Below are 20,699 nucleotides of genomic sequence, written 5' to 3'. Positions count from 1 at the left end.
TCAACTCACACAGAAAACCCATTCAAAATTTGATACAGAAAAAATTGGATACTTTTTTTTAACATTAAGGAAAATATATATCAGTTATAAAGCCATATCTCAAAGATCACTGGATCTGGATCGCTTCTGGATTTGAATTTCTGATCTCTAAACTGATACATAGACACACATGACACTGGATACTTACACAGCTAGCAGCTGTATGGCTGTTGAATACCATTTAGGTAAAGAAAGCCATTATTGAAATCCAACAATCATTGTCTCAAACTGAATATATAAACTGCATGTTTCTGAATTGATTCAGCTTTTGGTCACATTTATGCTTCTTTGTAGGTTGTGAATTCTTTTTGGTCGGGGAAAGATGTAAAGCACTCCCAACATGTGTAATGGAGTGAATATTTCACTTGTGGTTTTATTTAGCGATTTAGAATACTTTACATTACTATAACATTTTAGTTTTGATGTTAATCGTTTGAAGATTGAGGACATGAGATTAGATTATTTGTCTTTGAGTGTTGTTTAATGAGAGATGATCATGAGTGATGTTTTGGTGACTGGTATTATCTTATATTATATTACTTTGTATCTGCAGCATTTATTATCACAATACAATTTTAATCTGTTTTAAAATGAGTCTTATTTTGGGAATGTTTTATAATGTGCTCTTCTTTTGAGTTTATGATTCTTACTTTAAAAACTGGAACTTGTGAAAACCTTTATTTGCATCTAAAAACTTGAAATTCGAATTAAACAATACATTTTTAAACGTATCCATCAACTACCTTTCTTCGATGGATGATGAATGTGTTTAAATGTATGACACACTTTAAGTGAAGCTATAATTGTTTGACGATTGGTTCTTACATAATGCATCTATGAGAACCTTTCAAGTGTATTCCTGTTGTGATGGGTTCATATCTGATAAAATCTGCATGTATTCAAAATAAACATCAGAGAAAATCCTGAGTTCAACATTGTGTAATCTATCAAACCATATGCATCTATATATATATGTATATGTATATATATACTGTATATATCACCTGTGGTACAAATCTAATTGCAGTTCAAAGTCCTTTACAAAGGAGCGGAAAAATGACTGACAAAAGGTAGTTTGTAAAATATAACAGCAATAAGAAATGAAATCAGCACGATGATTAATAAATATAAATACTAAAAACCTAAAATCAAACACTAAAATGTAAATTTAAAAGTAGAGATGAATAATATTGATTAAAATATAGTAAATTAAAAGCCTTAAAATGATTAAGTCATATAGAAAAGCCAGACTGAATAAATGAGTTTTTTAAATTGTTTTTAAAAATCTCAATATTCTCTGATCCTCTGAAGTCTGTTCCAAAGTCTCAGAGCAGCAAAACGCAGAATCACAAAAGGTTTTTGTTCTGCTCTGTGGAACAACTAAAAGAAGAACCATAGAAGAACAAGAAGACCTGAGGGGTCGTCCTGGTTCATAAACTAAAATCAACTCTGAAAAGTTAATCTGGTGGGAGACCAAGTGCTTTAGACAATAATAAAATCAATATGAAGACAAAGAGGCAGCCAGTGTCAAGACTTTCAAAGATAGATAAAATAGTTTAATGGGAGTTGTGTGTGTAATTGGCAAAGTCATTAACATTCATTCATTCAATCAAATTCATTTAATCTGTTCTTTAGATGTATGTTTACTGCCCTCGCATGCTTCACAGGTTGAGTTAATGTCGACATTGCCTATTTAAACACATCATGTTAAGTTTATTTGTCGGACACAGTAATCATCAACTTACATCATTTGCTCATTTGCATCAACAGAAACAGTGTGTGGAGTTTGACTTAAGCAGAGTTCAGTTGAGAAAAAAAATAGGGTAATTAATGAATAAAAAACAAATAAAATGAAAAAAATGTAGCATCATTTATGGAGGTTCACATTGGTAACTCCTCATGCACAGAAAAAAATAGATGGCTAAATCTAGATCCAATGTGTTACACTGACCTGCTAAAGAGAACAACGGAAACCTTGATGTGAGTGGAAAATGGACTTTTCACCTTACTTCATTCTTATTTTGTTGATATATTATGCATTATTTCCAATACAACACATGTATTAATGATAGTTTAAAAAACAATTTTAAAAACTTACTTGTAATTATTTTGATTGGATTGACAATATTTATCAAGATCTGTAATATTTCCTATTTGTCATCAGCTAAAATCATTCACAACATCTACAAAGAGGATCAACTTTTGAAACAGCATCAGATCCTGTGTACAAACATGTGAACTCAGAGTTTGCGTTCCTTTGTCCTTACGTTAGGTTCATTTGCTTTATGTTGATTTGTGGGGTTTTTTTACGACTGATTTGTGATTTTGTGAATATGGCAAAATAAGTAGCATAAAAAAGTACCAGATATTACAGTTTTAGTACATCATTGACTTTTTACAAAACAATAGTTATACTAACATGAGCTGACATTTCTGCCTAAAAAATTAGTCAGACAACTGCAGCTGATCCAGAAAGCTGCTGCTAGAGTCCTCACCAAAACCAAGATTACCAGAAAAACCAAGAAAATACATTAGTGACCTCCTGATTAATTATGAACCATCCAGACCGCTCAGGTCGTCTAGGACAGGTCTGCTCTCTGTCCCCAGAGTCAGAACCAAACATGGAGAAGCAGCATTCAGTTTCTATGCTCCTTATATCTGGAACAAATTCCCAGAATACTGTAGGTCTGCTGAAAGTCTCACCTCTTTTAAATCCAGGTTGAAGACACACCTGTTTACAGCTGCCTTTCATTAAACAATTTTAATAAGATTCTAAACTTTTTGTATTTTTACTTTATTTATTTGAATAAATTTTTTTTGAATTATTTTTATTTGAACATGTGTTCAGATTTAATAATTCCAGTGATTATATATTTTTTAATGTTATATTTTAATGTTTCTTTTCTTTCCTCTGTCATGATGCTTTTGATGTCTTGTGTGAAGCACTTTGAATTGCCTTGTTGTTGAAATGTGCTATATAAATAAACTTGTCTTGCCTTACATTTGTCATTTAAGTTTGATCTGTGTTGCTGCACGGAGAATCAGTTTGACTTTGACATCCTTCTTTCAGTTTAAAACAAAACTTAAGACCTGGAAGAAATTACATGATAAAAATGGATATTTATAAGCCCTATAAAGATACCTGACCTGGGAATAAAGTCATATCGTCCTGATGAAATTAAGAAAACCAACTCTTTATGGAAGTAAGATAACAAAGTGAGATATGTTAACATATATATTATCTTTCTATGTCTGCAACCAGAAGTAATCTCACAAGAAAAAGTAGGTGATGACTCCTGGCATTGATAGACACACATCTGTAATGTGCTCATTCTGGATGTTACTGGAGGTCATTATATACATATTATAGTCTCATCTTTTCAGGGCACACTTTACCATAGAGAGTTCAGCAACATCGCCATCTTGTGGCCATTTGATATATTTGCAGTCCTCAAATAGAGTACGCCATAAATCTGTCTAAAGAGCAGGTTAAACATGCAACATTCACGCTACCTCTGAATTTTTCTTCAGAAGTAACTTCTAATACTGATTTATTTCTAACATCCTGTCATTTCTTCACTTCTTTATACGTTTAGATTTGTTAATTTGACTTAAGAATATCTGATGCACTTTCAGTTTTATTTTCTGAAATGTTTAGTATATCAATAAAAGAGGATCATGAGGGTAAAGACCAATAACATGGGTGTGGTGGAGATATAAATGTCAGATGTTTTAAAACCCTGAGCGTCATAAAAAAAAAAGCCTTAAGCAGCTATGGCTATATAAATGACATTTGCCACTTGTCAGATCAGCATCAGAAACATTAGCTTGATGTAAATGCAACATCTTACAGCTTCAAAATATTAAAAACTATATAGATAGATTTTTCAAAGTTACAGGGAGCTGAGGAAACGTGTTAGTACAAAAAGAAGGACTTGGACGATTGGAGGAAATTTTGGAGGTTGGTTTTCTAGTTATAGTCGATTAAATTCATGGTTGGCTTTTGGTAAGTTGTATCGTTATTTTAAACTGATGGTTTAATTTACCAATTTTGCCTTTTAGCTTGTGTAAAACTGAGGTTAGCCTACTTAATAAATGACTGACTTCTTTCTCTTTTATCTAGTCGGGGCAAAATGGCAGAACAGTGAGTACCTCTGTCTTTGTTAAACCAGTTTACAATATCCCAACTTTATAAAGAAATCATTTTAAGTTGGAAGTTTCAGCACTTCTTCATACTGTTAATGCTTTTTTTTTTAATTCTACAGACCGATCATCACCAAGGTAAAATACTTCACGTCTTACCACACATCACACCACATTTTTGCGGCTGGAGAGATAAGAGAGAATAAACAGAACAAACAATGACAACTTGTAGAATAAACCGCACACAAACACACCTCCACAAAGTTAAGCCTGTGTACATATATTATCCATTATCAGTCTAAATTAAAAATCGAATTAACTGGGAGGGCTTTGTTCTCTAGATGCTTATTATCCCCACCAGTGGTGAGGACAGCTAGCTTTGTGCACCTTTACTATCCAAACCAACCCTCTTTGTTCTCCTTTCCTTTAATCCTAAAAAAAAGGAAGAGGAACACAGACTGTAGGCTATTGAAATAGGACATTTTCAGTGTCCAATGATTTGTTCTCTTTGTTCTACTAGATGCTTAATCTCTCCACCAGTGGTAAAGCCATTGAAGCCATTATTTTTGCAGCATCAGCTTTATTCTAGGGCTCATTTGGCCTCATGCTCATGCTATGGCTACTTCTCATGTCTCCTAAATTGCATCCACGTTTCCTTCTCTTGCTTCCCTCACTTGCATGGAGAGACGCGAGGAAACGAAGCAGAGGAGAGAGGAACTAGGAAATATGTTTTAAGAGACGTCCTTCCCTAGAGCGTCACGTGAAGCAACATCCGTTTGTGATAAAGACATCAGCTGATCCCGGGTCGGCTTTAACAGCTGTTTATGTCCGCACAGATAACAGTAACAGTGTTATCTGAGTAGCCTCCTTTACCTGATATACACCTGCACATGAAGAACAACCTGCAGCCTGCTTCTAAAACACGTAGGCATACAGACAATTTCTACAGGCAAAAGTCTTTATTATTAAATTATTTATGAATTATTTGATTTAAATCATAATCTAAACTAAACTCTGTATTTTATAAACACTAAGGGTGTCTCAGGATTATTGAGAATTTTTACAAGGATCAAAATGTAAGAAAAACAGGATGCATAACCTTTTCAAAACCTACGATCATTAGCCTCATGAAAATGATGAATGCAAAACGTGTTGGTGACTGACAGACAGTCATTCTCATCATGATCAATTTAAAAAGGGCAAACAGTGTGAGTGACCCTGAAAAGAAATATGAGCTGTTCTAATCTAATGGAGACATTTATGATCCTTTCGGTTTTAACTCTTAAAATTAACAGATTTTTTGTTTGATGGTGAATCACAAAACAAATCAAATAGGCTAAAAGTCGGGTTTGACACTCTTATATTAATTTTACGGGACTTATAGCCTACTTAATATTTCGTTGTTTATTTCATGTCAAACACTTTTTTTGTCCACAGTTTATCACAGACGGACTCTTTACAAACTGACAGATGTTTACAGTTTGTTTCAATGTCCGATGTGTCCGTTTAGACTCTTTTTAATGTCATCTTTTCTCCGCTGTGAAACTCCGCTGATGTTGATAAGTTTCACTGAAGTCCGATCCGCTGCAGCATCCAATCACTGAGTGATATACGAGACGGAGGCGGGTCTGTCAGTTAAAAGACTTCCTGGAAAGATGCTCTTGTGTTTCCTCGATCATAGCTCCTCATAGTTATTATTTTTCTCAACATGTTTAACTCAGTTCATCATTAAGTCCTTTTGGAGCCGATGTTTGCAAAGTGTGAATCCAGTACGCCTCACGCTGATAAGAAGTTTATCATTTGATGAATGGTAGCTCGGACCGTGTTTTTATTTATTTATTTATTATCTTTACAGGGGCAGCGCACAATTAAATGTAATTGCATCATTAGCTAATAGCTAAATTGCATCTGTTGTACCAGTGCATGTGCATTAAGTGATCCTTATTTTCCCCCCTCTTTAATTAACAAACAGGGAAAGGTGTTTGAAAATGGTGGAGAGCTCACTATCTGACTTAAAGATGTGCCAATGTTTTTTATAAACAGTTTGGATTGTGCTCGAGTGGTTAGAGTGTTGCATGGTGCACCTCACAGAGAACTTCTTTCCCTTTTTGACGCGTTTTTTCACTAAATCCGAGTTGTTTTTTTGAGGGCTAATTCATATGCATCTTTTATCTACAAAGATGGGTATCTCCTCTGAGAGAACCAGTTTTTCAAAAAACTGGTGTCCGTGTTCTTCCGGTACAGTGTAGTGAGAAAAGAGCCAATGGGCCTCATTCACTAATATATGCGTAGAAATGTTCTTACTCTGCCCATAAAATAAGTGCATACGCAAAATCACCGTCGGATTCATGACACTTGCGTACCAGCAGATTTTATGGTCTCACCACCTTGTGTGTGTTAGTGAATCAGAATCATTCTAATTCGACAAGCGCTTGCCCGCAACCTGCAATCAGCACACTACAAGGCCCCCATCTCCCCACATAAGGGCCCTTTCCGAATAGCCACAGTTCAGTATGCAGTGTGTACTTTTCAGTAAGGAGTTTCAGTATACTGAACATTTCAGCATGGATACTAACTTCCGGGTTTTATGCAGTATGGATCGGATGCATCCTTTCAGGAAATGAATTGTATTTTACCACCCACAATGCTGTGCGAAATTAAACGTAAATCGTCACTTCACGTGCGCATACAAATCAAAACAAACGAGCATGGATTAATTGAGTACATTTTTAATCTAGAGTTAAAGTCCCGTCTGAAATCGTTACTTTTAATTAACAACAGAAAATATAACAAATGTCTGCATTATTATAAAACCTTTCCCCCTAAATTTAAATAATGATTTCACTATTTAAATACGTCTTTATTGGTTTATTTTACTTTATATTCTGTATATTACTGTCTTTCATTTGTACTTTCCTTTATGTATTGTATGTTATTTAGTTATTTAATCTGTCTTTTACTTGATTTACATTGCGATATTGTTTTTTGTTTACCTGACTGTATATGCGCATTACTCCTCTTGAATAAAGCTAAACAAAAAAAACAAAAACGGGTGGATGCGGACGGTTCGGGTAACATATACTGAATGAATCAGACAAAGTGCTCCTACTGAATAGTAGGTACTAAACAGTATACAGCACGGATAGTAGGTACTGTCTACTGCCTACTGAAAGATTGAGTAGGTACTTGGCAATTCGGATGCACCCAAGGACATTCGATTGGTGTATCAGGACAAGAGCGGTGAGGTGGAGACATGTACAAGTTGCAAGAGATGGCCCCGAAATTCAAAAAATAGCTGTGTGTTTGGGGGCTTAGATGCCGTTACAGGGAATTACATAGTTGCAGCAATTAATCAGCTGATAAGTCCATTCGATCTGCAGAGTCCCTCTGCAACTTTCAGAAAAAGCTAAAGACCCAGCTCTTTCATGAATACCTATAACTTAATGATGATGGTCTTGATATTATTGATGATGGTAATGACGATGGTTTTTGTTTGATAACGACGACTTATAAGATGGTTTCTATACTGATTAGAGCTCTCAAGAACTGCCCTCAATGTTGTGCTTTGCCTCTGGTCACTTACTGTCAGCACCTGTGTGTCCAATCGGACTCAAAACGGATCGTTTGCTCTTACTGACATTGTTCCCTTTTTTCTAGATCCTTGCTTGTGTTGTACTTACTCTCTGATGTACGTCGCTTTGGAGAAAAGCGTCTGCTAAGTGAATTGTAGAATTGTAGAATAAGTCATTCTTCACACTCTTCAAACATGTTTTGACGGTCTGATGCGTTCTCTTCTGAAGGCACGGGCTGCTATTTCTTTCAGCAAGGCTACATCTTTCCACATTCTTAGACCTAAATCACAATAATGTATGTTCCATGCATGCCCTCAAATAGGCTCCAATTAATCACCTGGTTTTGGTAACAGATGCAATATTTCATGACACTATTGGTGGGAGTGGTTGACGATTAGATTTAAGATTTTAGATTAAAGAAGTCTAATAAGGATGAAAAGGCATACATTTCATGGTTTCATGGGATACTTAGCAGGAAAACTTGCTGAGGCTCTCAGGTCAAGGCAGCCGGAACTCAACATCACTGAAAGAGACGTCCTTTGTGTTCAGATTGCTGGCCTCTGTCATGACCTGGGTGAGTAATGCATCCCTTTTCAATATTACATATAATAGTTTATAAATTATGTTATTGGGTATGAAAAGAGTAAAATGAAAGTGAAATGATCCAGAAATAACCCTTCCATCTTTCAAAAAAGCAAGGGCTTCTGCATTAATACATAAAAAATACAAGGGTGGGGTGAGGTGGTGGTAGCTCGGTCTGTAAAGGGACTCTGATAAGAACTGGAGGGTCTGAATCTTTAAAAATAATATTTAGACTCAGAAAACTTTAACCCAGAGGGCGTTTCGGTACCACAGTCCACCCAGATCATGCATACATTTACAAACACATAACAGTCTTTCTTGTAAGCAATATTCTCAAGTTTAGATTCAGGAGTAATCCATCCTCAACTCAAACAGGTTTATTAAGACATACTGACTGTATAATCTGTACACTATCAGTGGATTACGCCTGTCTTTATCTATCCATTTCAAGGTCATGGACCCTTTTCCCATCTGTATGATGGACTGTTCCTCCCCAAAGCACTGGAAAAAAAGAGGAAATTAAAGAAATGGAAGGTAAGAAGTTTTTATTTCTGTTGTAATATGACAAATGAAATACAGAGGAACGGCAAAACTGAAGCACATGTACCTTTCACACTGGCTTGTTCTTTTGAAACAAAATCCAGGATGTTCTTTTTTGTTTGCCTTCTCAGGTAGAATGTGATTATGCACATTTCCAAGGATGTTGATCTATTTATTTAATAACAATGAACGGTGTAGTTTGTGTTGCTAAATGACCCTCATTATTCTCTTTGGTAATATTATGTCAACTTTTTATCTGACATGTTACCGCTTTTCAGAAGCTCTATGAGATTTTACTAAATGTTTATTTTTTAACCATTAATCCTGGTGATTCAGAGATTTAGATACAACAAACAAAGATAATAATTGAATTCATGGTTCATGAGAGGTAATTCTTTATGACAGGGACCTCTTTTAAAAGCAGAAGGGATTTCTAGATCTGTTTATGTCTCTTTGTCACTCAATAAGAGAAGATAACCTTTATTCATCCTACAACGGGCAGCAAAGAGCAAGGATAGCCAAAAAAGAGTACACAGTGCACCATTCAATAACTTTAGATCAAAAGAGTGCGATTGTTGTGTTTACATCCAAACAAACCACTCTAAAGAGGAAACGCCCATTTGTTTCAGAACAACTTTTCCAAACTATCCAGGTGTGAAAAAACGCTTGGTGAGAAAACTGAGCTGCATTATCACCTTCCCAAAAACTCTTATGCTTAACAGTTTGACATCGGGTTGAGTTCAGCTAGCTAAATAACCCTGATAAAGACTGTTAGGATGTTGTATACAGTATATTGGCTGACATTAAGTGGCTCGTCAAATTCTGAACAGCTTTAGGAACTCTGACATTGTAAGTTGTTTTATATACTGTACGTTTGAGATATACTCTTCAAATGTGGGGGAAATTAAAGTATGTGGGATTATTATATTTATGTTTTAAATCTTGTGTTGACACATTTATGAGTCTGTGTGTCTCGCAGCATGAAAAGGGCTCTTGTGACATGCTAGACCACCTGCTGAAAGAGAATAATCTTGAACCAGTGATGGAGAAGTATAAATTGATCCCTGAAGAAGACATAACATTCATCAAGGAGATGATTGCTGGACCTCTACAGGAATCTGAAGGGCAGGAGGCAAGTTCACCTCATTATGTTATTCAGAAGTCAGATAAGATACTGTATGAATATAAGATAAGAGAAGATAAAACTTTATTCATCCCACAACGGGCAGCAAAGAGCAAGGATAGCCAAAAAAGAGCACACAGTGCACCATTCAATAAAAAAATAGATCAAAAAAGTTGAGGAGCCAAAATAGTGTGATTGCTGTGTTCACATATGTCTGAACAAACCGGGCTATGGTTTCAGAACAACTTTTCCAAACAACCCAGGTGTGAAAAAACATTTGGAGGGAAAACTGAGCTGCATGATCACCTTCCCAAAAACTCTTGTGCTTAACAGTTTGACTCTGTGTTGAGTTCAGCTAGCTAAATAACCCTGATAAAGACTGTTAGGATGTTGTATACAGTATATGTCCACAGAAAATTGGCTGACATTAAGTCACTCAACAAATTCTGAGGAATTACTAAATGGAAATATTGTTAATATGTAAAAGCAATAAAGGAAGTAAAAAAAAAGAAAGAAAAGGCAAGTTCACCCCATCTGTGCATAAATCAGTCTGTGTCCAACACTAATGTCACTATTTTGTAACATCTCCTCAGTATAAAGGCGGACAAGAAGAGTCCTTTTTTTATCGTGAAAAAAAGTTTTTCTTCTGCCTAGACCTCCAATTGAAATTGGACCTGCTGTTTAATTTGTCATGCTTTTCCATGTACATAGTTTATTGTGTTCATATTTTAGCTTTATCTCTGTTTCGTGGAATGGTCCTACATATGTTTTCTATGCAGTGTAAATTCATTGACAACAACATACGTGTCAATAAAACTGGTCCTGATTCGCTTTGTGTCGTCATCCCTGCAGTGGCCGTACAAAGGGCGCCCAGAAAAAAAGTCCTTCCTCTACGAAATTGTGTCCAACAAAAAAAACGGCGTTGATGTGGACAAGTTTGACTACTTGGCCAGGTCAGGTTTTAATGAAGTGCTGTAGAGCAATTCATTTTGTGATGAAGACCACTACAGCACTTCTTTTTTTTTTACCTTGAACAATGCATTATTCTCCTGATTATTTTAAATTATAGGCTACAAAACTCTCCAGTAAATTCAGTTTCACTTTATACACCTATTTTCTTCACCTTGCCTCAATCTGCCTCTACTCAGGGACTCTTTATACCTGGGGATCATGAACAACTTTGACTTTCGTCGCTTCCTGCAGTTTGCCAGAGTGTGTGAGGTTGATGGCAGGAAAACTATCTGCACCAGAGACAAGGTGCTGACACACTTGAGCTTGTAAACAGATAATTGAAAGCAAACTGATAATGTTGTTATTTATGACTAAACTGCAGTCCTAACCTCAACAGGAGGAAGACCATATGTACCACTTGTTCTATACAAGACACCGTCTCCACAAAAGAGCCTGTCAGCACAGAGTAAGCCACATCATACAAGAAATGTAAGTGTCTACCTTCAGAAGTTAGTACTCCAAATATAAGATTGGTCTCCTTCTGATTTCCATTATTTGATCTGCGTCATGATTCACTAGCTCATCAGTAATAATATGTTTGATATGAACATACAGGATTGCAGAGGCTTTTTTGAAAGCAGACGATCACACTGAGATTGAAGGATCAGGAGGGAGCATGTTCACTCTCTCTACAGCCAATGAGGACATGGAGGCCTACACAAAGCTCACAGGTGTGTAGATTTAAATGTGTGCTGTTAGCTCATGTTTAACATTGAAGCCAATTCAGACTACAGGAGTATCAAGACATTGTTTTAAATAATGCACTACACCCAACAATCTGAAAAGGAAATTGTGTGTAGGCACTTGGTCGGTTTTGATGTTTGGCCAAGGACAAGGTTATCTGGTAGTTTGAGGAGTTCACAAATCCAGTCTCAAACATCCTGAACAACTGGCTGTCCTGATCATTTGAACTTGTTTGATATTTAGGATGTTTATTTATGAAGTAACAGAAATATGACATATTTCAACACTTTTTGGAAACACACTTTGTTAGATGCTGCTTTCTGTCAGATGGCTCTGTTGCTAGGTCATTTACAGTTATGCTACTTTATCCATTTTTTTTATCGTGCATTTGTTAAAGATAAATAAACCACATCCTGTTAATTTACTTGTGATGACTTATAAATTAACATGCCATGTCTTACAATTTATTGAGTGTGTTTGAATTAAATTCACTCACTTTTGTGTGTGTTATTATCATGTGTTTGCTTGTTACTCTGTTACTCTTTTAGACAACGTGTTTGAGGAAATACTCAACTCTTCCGAACCGAACCTACAAGAGTCGAGGCAGATTCTGCAAAACATCATCTCTCGAAAGATCTACAAGTTTGTTGGTGAGACAACGCCAAAGAACCCCATCCCGGATTGGAAAGTAAGTCTGTGTTCTTGTGTTTCATTACATTTATAACACATGATCTAATGCACTGTTATCACAAAGCTGGATAATGTGCTCATTTTCAGTTAATAGAATAAGTACACATCACATTATTTACTGTCTCCAGCATTTTATCTTGCCCGTGTTGTTATTACATTTAACATGAACAGCAACACTATTGAACAGTTCTCTTTGAAATGTAATGTGAATTGGATAGCAGCTTGAAATGTCTTACAATACAAAATCCCTCAGTCAACTAATGCTGCATGATATTGGGGAAACTGTGATAACCTTTGAGGTTCATACAATTACAATTTGTATTATCATTTGGGCCTTCAATTCTATTTTCTTTTTCAAATAAGAACCCCTTATATGTTCAAAGTGACTTTTAATTTGCATCAAGAGCCCTGTGACAGTAAAGAACAGTTCATCGTCACACACTGCATGTGATCCCTTTAACTCTACATCTTATGTGCACATAGACTCTGCCTGCACAGAAGTCACTTCTCTTTGTGATCAGGAAGAGGATCAGACAGACTGATATTGTAGATCAGTCATGGAAAGAGAGAAACTGAAGGCTTTTTGTTTTTTCAAAAGCAGAAACAACAAAAAATGGCAGTATGATGCATTTCAGGACATATGATTGATATTATATATTCTGTAATGTTATCATAGCACTTGTACACATAGCAAAAATTATGCTTAAATCCTACCGTGCAGCCCTAGTTGCTTACATTGTCAACTTAAAATGCAAAAAACCTTTTTCTATCCTTTCGCACTGTTCTCAACGTTTCTGCTCCATTTTCAAGAGCCTGAAGTCTAGCTGGAAAACAAAATTGGCTCAACCCTTACCTGAGGGAGGAAGATATCTGACACGAAAGGACTTTAAAATCCTGGTCAGTTTTTTGACTTTCTTTCATTTCACCTTTTTGTAAACTCTTCAGTTTTGCGGATTTTTTGATTTGTAAGATGTTGCAAAATCTGTTATTACACACATACTTTTACTCTCAACCTTCATTTTAGGTCATTGAAAGGGACTATGGCATGGACGATAAAGACCCTATCCAACATGTTCATTTCTACAGCAAATCTGACCTTAACAAGGCAAAGGCAAAGGCAATGCCCGAAGAAAAGGTAAGAACTAAATATTGATTAAAACATTTTTTTATCGCAATATTTCTTCTGTTTATTGGGTTAAATTATTTGTAAGGCAGCTTATGTCACCAAAACTCTCAAAGTAAAGCTGCTGTCCTTCTTTACAGGAATCCAAGATTGGCACAAAGATCTTTTCTGAGCAGCTGATCAGGGTCTTCTGTAAGAAGATTGATGACGAGAGTGTGAAGGCTGCCAAAAAGCACTTTAAACAGTGGTACTATGATTTTCTAATCCTTTGATAATAGTTGAATATTAAGATGTTAAAGGATACAATATCGACTAACTTGCTGTTGATTGAACATAAAACCAGTTGATTTGGCTGAAGTAAATAGAAAACAGTCCACACTGAGTACAGTTTATTTAATATGGTTGAACATGTGATCTACAATCTGCTGAGTGTGGAAAACATTAGCTGTGCTAGCATCCTCAGCCTTCGGTCTTCCTTTCAGGTTAACATATGCTTACCTGTGCTGGTGAAGCTCTACTCTAATTGATTTGATACTTTAACTTAACAAAATACTGCCAAAGTGAGCAACACTCCCACATGTTATTGGTCCTTTGTCCTGGTTTGCATCCAGGTTAGACAGCAAGTCTAGACAGTCAGTCAGGTTTCTGTACTGAAACAATTTTACTGACCTGTATTGGAACCGTGCAGGACTCTGGTTTGGGGCCCTCAGGTTAAGAGAGGTAAGCAACACCAGCATGGGAGTGAAACCAAAAGATTAACCAACCCTCTGGTTTCTTCAACTTTCACTCAGGAGCAAAAATCAGCTTTTAAATTTGAAAATTTGAAAGTAAAAATGATTGACAATTATTGTGATAATTATATCGACTGATATGACATTTTGATAACATTTTTAGTTTTTTTTTAGCCCAGGCCTATAAGCTACGGGTCTTATTGTGAATAACGCGTATCCTTCATTAAAAGGAAAACGGACAAGTGTAAAAAAAACAATTCCTCTTCATACAGTGTGTGCTGATTGAGACATGAGATAATCAGACCAATTTAGTTTTTGAATCGGGCTGTAAACATGTTTATTTCTGCAGTAAAAATTGGCTTTTTTCGAATGGGTGTGTATGTGACATATTAATATATGCAGTTAGTGGTTTTATTCCATTGAAAGGCTGCTTTAATATATGAGCATTAGAATGGAACAATGAGCAGGGAGGGAATGATTGCATAGTGAAACAAAACTTCAGGATTCTTCTTTTGCATTTATATGATTTTGATCCTTTTTTGATGCCAAATTAGCATTGGTGTCTTCAAACTTTTGTATTTTCCTACCAACGGACAAAAACTTTGAAATAATGTATTTTATTACTTGAGATTTACAAAAACTGAAAGTTCTCACCACTGAGATGATGGATCTGCATGATGAGTGCATTGTTTTGATTTAAAATAAGTTGAATGTTAGATTGTTTGTTAAATAGAATCATTTCTTCTTCAGTTTATCTCTCACTAGGTTTACTCTGCACTGCTTTCTTTAAACAGATGTACTTTTGTGTCTGTATTAACATGCAGGTTAAGGATGGAGCCAAATCTGGATGGACCTGAGGGTAATTAGAGCGATCCTCCTGAAGTTGACACCAAGGAAATTACCAAACAACATGAATAACACTGAATAATATTCGCATTCAGACCTAGCACTCATGTTTTTTCTCGCTTTTATCATATACATGCTGTATCATTCTTTTAAATTGATTGTTTAAAAATCAGTTCCAACAACACACAACATGTTTTTATTCTGAGGACAAAGATAAATCATAATATATGATACCACTCTGTACAATTACGGGGCCTGCAGTCAATATGAAACAGTATCATTGGCCCATTTAATTCACTGTGTTACGCTTCTATCGACTCACACAGAAAACCCATTCAAAATTGGATACTTTTTTTTAACATTAAGGAAAATATATATCAGTTATAAAGCCATATCTCAAAGATCACTGGATCTGGATCGCTTCTGGATTTGAATTTCTGATCTCTAAACTGATATATAGACACACATGACACTGGATACTTACACAGCTAGCAGCTGTATGGCTGTTGAATACCATTTAGGTAAAGAAAGCCATTATTGAAATCCAACAATCATTGTCTCAAACTGAATATATAAACTGCATGTTTCTGAATTGATTCAGCTTTTGTTCACATTTATGCTTCTTTGTAGGTTGTGAATTCTTTTTGGTCGGGGAAAGATGTAAAGCACTCCCAACATGTGTAATGGAGTGAATATTTCACTTGTGGTTTTATTTAGGGATTTATAATACTCAGTGGTGTTTTAGTTTTGATGTTAATCGTTTGAAGATTGAGGACATGAGATTAGATTATTTGTCTTTGAGTGGTGTTTAATGAGAGATGATCATGAGTGATGTTTTGGTGACTGGTATTATCTTATATTATATTACTTTGTATCTGCAGCATTTATTATCACAATACAATTTTAATCTGTTTTAAAATGAGTCTTATTTTGGGCATGTTTTATAATGTGCTCTTCTTTTGAGTTTATGATTCTTACTTTAAAAACTGGAACTTGTGAAAACCTTTATTTGCATCTAAAAACTTGAAATTCGAATTGAAAAATATCTTTTAAACGTATCCATCAACTACCTTTCTTCAATGGATGATGAATGTGTTTAAATGTATGACAGACTTTAAGTGAAGCTATAATTGTTTGACGATTGGTTCTTACATAATGCATCTATGAGAACCTTTCAAGTGTATTCCTGTTGTGATGGGTTCATATCTGATAAAATCTGCATGTATTCAAAATAAACATCAGAGAAAATCCTGAGTTCAACATTGTGTAATCTATCAAACCATGTGCATCTATATATATATATGTATATATATACACTGTATATATCACCTGTGGTACAAATCTAATTGCAGTTCAAAGTCCTTTACAAAGGAGCGGAAAAATGACTGACAAAAGGTAGTTTGTAAAATATAACAGCAATAAGAAATGAAATCAGCACGATGATTAATAAATATAAATACTAAAAACCTAAAATCAAACACTAAAATGTAAATTTAAAAGTAGAGATGAATAATATTGATTAAAATATAGTAAATAAAAAGCCTTAAAATGATTTAGTCATATAGAAAAGCCAGACTGAATAAATGAGTTTTTTAAATTGTTTTTAAAAATCTCAATATTCTCTGATCCTCTGAAGTCTGTTCCAAAGTCTCAGAGCAGCAAAACGCAGAATCACAAAAGGTTTTTGTTCTGCTCTGTGGAACAACTAAAAGAAGAACCATAGAAGAACAAGAAGACCTGAGGGGTCGTCCTGGTTCATAAACTAAAATCAACTCTGAAAAGTTAATCTGGTGGGAGGCCAAGTGCTTTAGACAATAATAAAATCAATATGAAGACAAAGAGGCAGCCAGTGTCAAGACTTTCAAAGCTAGATAAAATAGTTTAATGGGAGTTGTGTGTGTAATTGGCAAAGTCATTAACATTCATTCATTCAATCAAATTCATTTAATCTGTTCTTTAGATGTATGTTTACTGCCCTCACATGCTTCACAGGTTGAGTTAATGTCAACATTGCCTATTTAAACACATCATGTTAAGTTTATTTGTCGGACACAGTAATCATCAACTTACATCATTTGCTCATTTGCATCAACAGAAACAGTGTGTGGAGTTTGGATCACATGCTTTCTATCTGACTTAAGCAGAGTTCAGTTGAGATTATGGAATGTTATGAGAAAAAAAATAGGGTAATTAATGAATAAAAAACAAATAAAATGAAAAAAATGTAGCATCATTTATGGAGGTTCACATTGGTAACTCCTCATGCACAGAAAAAAATAGATGGCTAAATCTAGATCCAATGTGTTACACTGACCTGCTAAAGAGAACAATGGAAACCTTGATGTGAGTGTAAAATGGACTTTTCACCTTACTTCATTCTTATTTTGTTGATATATTATGCATTATTTCCAATACAACACATGTATTAATGATAGTTTAAAAAACAATTTTAAAAACTTACTTGAAATTATTCTGATTGGTTTGACAATCTTTATCAAGATCTGTAATATTTCCTATTTGTCATCAGCTAAAATCATTCACAACATCTACAAAGAGGATCAACTTTTGAAACAGCATCAGATCCTGTGTACAAACATGTGAACTCAGAGTTTGCATTCCTTTGTCCTTACGTTATGTTGATTTGCTTTATGTTGATTTGTGGTTTTTTTACTACTGATTTGTGATTTTGTGAATATGGCAAAATAAGTAACATAAAAAAGTACCAGATATTACAGTTTTAGTACATCATTGACTTCATCAAATCAATAGTTATACTAACATGAGGTGACATTTGTCATTTAAGTTTGATCTGTGTTGCTGCACAGAGAATCACTTTGACATCCTTCTTTCAGTTTAAAACAAAACTAAAGCCTCGGCAGAAATTAGATGATAAAAATTGATATTTATAAGCCCTATAAAGATACCTGACCTGGGAATAAAGTCATATCTTTGTGATGAAATTAAGAAAACCAACTCTTTATGGAAGTAAGATAACAAAGTGAGATATGTTAACATAGATATTATCTTTAAACAACTTTCTATGTCTGCAATCAGAAGTAATCTCACAAGAAAAGGTAGGAGATGACTCCTGGCATTGATAGACACACATCTGTAATGTGTTCATTCTGGATGTTACTGGAGGTCATATATTATAGTCTCATCTTTTATTTTTGGATAGAAGACAAATTCATACCAAAAAACATCCACTAAATATAAAACTACTGCAGATGTTCACCTCCTTTACATGCTGGACCTTTTCGTCATCATAGAATAAAATAATATTTTACAGTCTGAGGGTTTCTTATGTTTCCTTTCAGTGTACAAAAAAAAAGATCAGTACCTGTTTAAACTTTCTCCAGCAGAGCATTCATTTCATCAAATGGTGAGAGCACACCAAACCATGGAGAGTTGAGCAACACTGCCATCTTGTGGCCATTTGATTTATTTGCAGTTCTCACATATATAGGTATAGTATAGGTGTAAATCTATCTACAGAGCAGTAACACATGCAACATTTTTCACACTACCTCTTGTTGCTCCTTAAAGGCTTCATATGCAATTTTTTGATCCAGAAGATGTCGCCCTTGATCACCAGCATGAAACCAAAACAACTTGTTCTGCATTGTTGTGTTAGCATGCTAATGCTAGCAATCTTTATCATGCTCGTATCTTCACACTGCATGTAAATTTACCTGAAATGACCGTGATCTAGAAACGCTTACGTGACATTTAATTAAGCAGTGAGTACAGAATGTTATTCTCTTTTCTCTAGTCCCTCAATTAAACAACTTTTATACGCGAGGGGATGAGCTGGCCGGCCGTCCCGGCGATGTAAAAAAAACTGAAGATAGGACTTGGAAAACTCGGAAAGCATCACAGACAGTGGGACTCCGGTGTTACACCCATTGTAGACAGTCATGACTCACAGAGTTATTTTCAGAGGATATCCTTGATTTCTATTGCATTTAAGTGTGAAAAATTGCATATTAAGCCTTTAATAAGCTGGTTTACAACTACTGTTGGCTAACAAACACAGGTTTAGTCAATAAGAAGTGATGACACTCTGAACATGCATGTACTTTTTAATCTCTTTAGTTGGTTTCACATTAATTTTTGTGGGGATTGTAAAAAATCTGCTATTTTAAAAGTGTTTCATGCAGGATTATTTGATGTTTCATATAGTTTATAGTTCTTTTTTTCTTTGGTATTCTCAAGTCGAGTGATGGATTCAGGTTGGATTACAAACAAAATGTTCTTAAAATTTGTATAACATTTTTCCAACTTTTAAAAAAATTTCTCACTTGAATTGCTAAATCATACAGTGACTAACAGATGAAGTAGAAATGAAGTTATTATAAAAATAGAACGATTGCATGTGCATTAAATTATCTACAACATGAAATATTTAATAAAAGCAACTATGAGGAAATTCCAATTTCTGTCAGAAATTTAAAATTCAGATTGCATTCATGGATTTATATTTTAGGTGTGCACTAAGAAAAGTGTACTCCTATGCACTTGAATGTGTGTGCTAATGTGGGCTCCATGCATAGCTTGTATGCATGCATGCATATCTTTGTGTTTTGGTGTTAGTATTGTGAAGCCACGACTTAACTTTTATTTTCATCATTTTCTTTATTGCAACTGCTGGTTTCAGAGTGAAGGTTTCATCTGTTTATGACAGATGTCAGTGAATGAACTTTCTTCATTCCAACATTAGGAGGATTGTTGTTCTGTAACAATGGAGATGTGAGGCTGATCATTAGAAATGTAATTATGGGGAAACTTTGATCACATAAGAGCTAGGAGTGTTCTTTACTGCTGCTCTTTGTTTTTAAAGGACAGGTGTGTCCAATGTTTCTTTTATTGTGTTCTGTCAGGTGTCTAATGATTCCAATAGTTTCAGGTTGAACTTGTTTACCTTCAGCTTTCTGCTTACAATGCTCCTCACCAATGTTTAGAGCTGCTAAGAGCACATTTTACAACAAACATTAAGTAAAAAAACAAAACACCTAACCACTGAGAGAATGGGCAGCCTGGAGAGATACATTAAAATAAACTAGTGATATAAGTTTAAAGGTATACTTCACCCATTTGCATTAAGCTTTGTATCATTAGAAACCTGGTAGTATTTTTGAATGGTTGTGCATCCCGCCCTCATTTTCCCCTGAGATGGGAAATCTTTGTATTTCTAAGTCTGAGAAGGAGCTTCCAGTGACGCAAAATGACGATTTTTGCGTCACTGGAAGCTGTTGCGGTTAGCGGGGTTAAACTACAACGCTAGTTCCTCATATTTTCAACCACTGAAGCTGCAGACCAATCACAGATCAGTGGGTGGGAACTCGCTCCCAGAATCGAAACTTAACGTCCGCCATATTGCTTGGAAACTATGCTAACAGGCTCTATGAAGAAAGCTGATAATGGCGAAAAAATATAAATATAGCGGCGAGACGGCTGCTGCTGACAGGCCGATCTTGTGTCGAGGCTGCTGCGCCCGCCGGACGCTGGCTGCCGGGCACTGTTTCAAATTTATTTTGTAGGGATTGTAAAAAAGCTCCTATTTTAAAAGTGTTTCATGCAGGATTATTTGATGTTTCATATAGTTTATAGTTTTT

General features: G+C 35.2%; 2 protein-coding genes across 2 annotated transcripts in view; both read left to right on the top strand.

The window, feature by feature from the left end:
• The first annotated feature begins 3,810 nt into the window (after positions 1-3,810).
• The window catches only part of LOC110005514 (deoxynucleoside triphosphate triphosphohydrolase SAMHD1), a 57,093-nt gene continuing 40,204 nt past the window's right edge, over positions 3,811-20,699 (top strand). The window contains exons 1-3 of the mRNA XM_065961292.1: positions 3,811-4,000; positions 4,102-4,183; positions 4,305-4,320. Coding sequence (XP_065817364.1) covers positions 4,173-4,183; positions 4,305-4,320 — 27 coding nt within the window. The 5' untranslated portion in view covers positions 3,811-4,000; positions 4,102-4,172. The remainder of the gene's footprint in view (positions 4,001-4,101; positions 4,184-4,304; positions 4,321-20,699) is intronic.
• On the top strand, positions 4,395-16,338 carry LOC136181071 (deoxynucleoside triphosphate triphosphohydrolase SAMHD1-like). Its single transcript, XM_065961294.1, has 12 exons — positions 4,395-8,328; positions 8,788-8,870; positions 9,856-10,008; positions 10,852-10,952; positions 11,148-11,256; positions 11,348-11,439; positions 11,566-11,681; positions 12,243-12,382; positions 13,195-13,281; positions 13,409-13,519; positions 13,648-13,754; positions 15,063-16,338. The coding sequence occupies exons 1-12, from the start codon at positions 8,187-8,189 to the stop codon at positions 15,103-15,105; spliced, it is 1,284 nt and encodes a 427-aa protein (XP_065817366.1). The 5' UTR covers positions 4,395-8,186; the 3' UTR covers positions 15,106-16,338.

Source organism: Labrus bergylta, chromosome 12, assembly GCF_963930695.1.
Source record: "Labrus bergylta chromosome 12, fLabBer1.1, whole genome shotgun sequence".
Lineage (NCBI taxonomy): Eukaryota > Metazoa > Chordata > Actinopteri > Labriformes > Labridae > Labrus > Labrus bergylta.
This window is presented reverse-complemented; position numbering and strand designations above follow the sequence as displayed.

What these genes read in the sequence shown, in the direction of transcription:
- LOC136181071 (XM_065961294.1), top strand. Translation starts at nt 8,187, where the DNA reads ATGAAAAGGCATACATTTCATGGTTTCATGGGATACTTAGCAGGAAAA. An exon ending in GGAAATTAAAGAAATGGAAG is followed by an intron (nt 8,871 to 9,855) that starts GTAAGAAGTTTT and finishes TGTGTCTCGCAG; the next exon opens with CATGAAAAGGGCTCTTGTGA. An exon ending in AAAAAGCACTTTAAACAGTG is followed by an intron (nt 13,755 to 15,062) that starts GTACTATGATTT and finishes ATTAACATGCAG; the next exon opens with GTTAAGGATGGAGCCAAATC.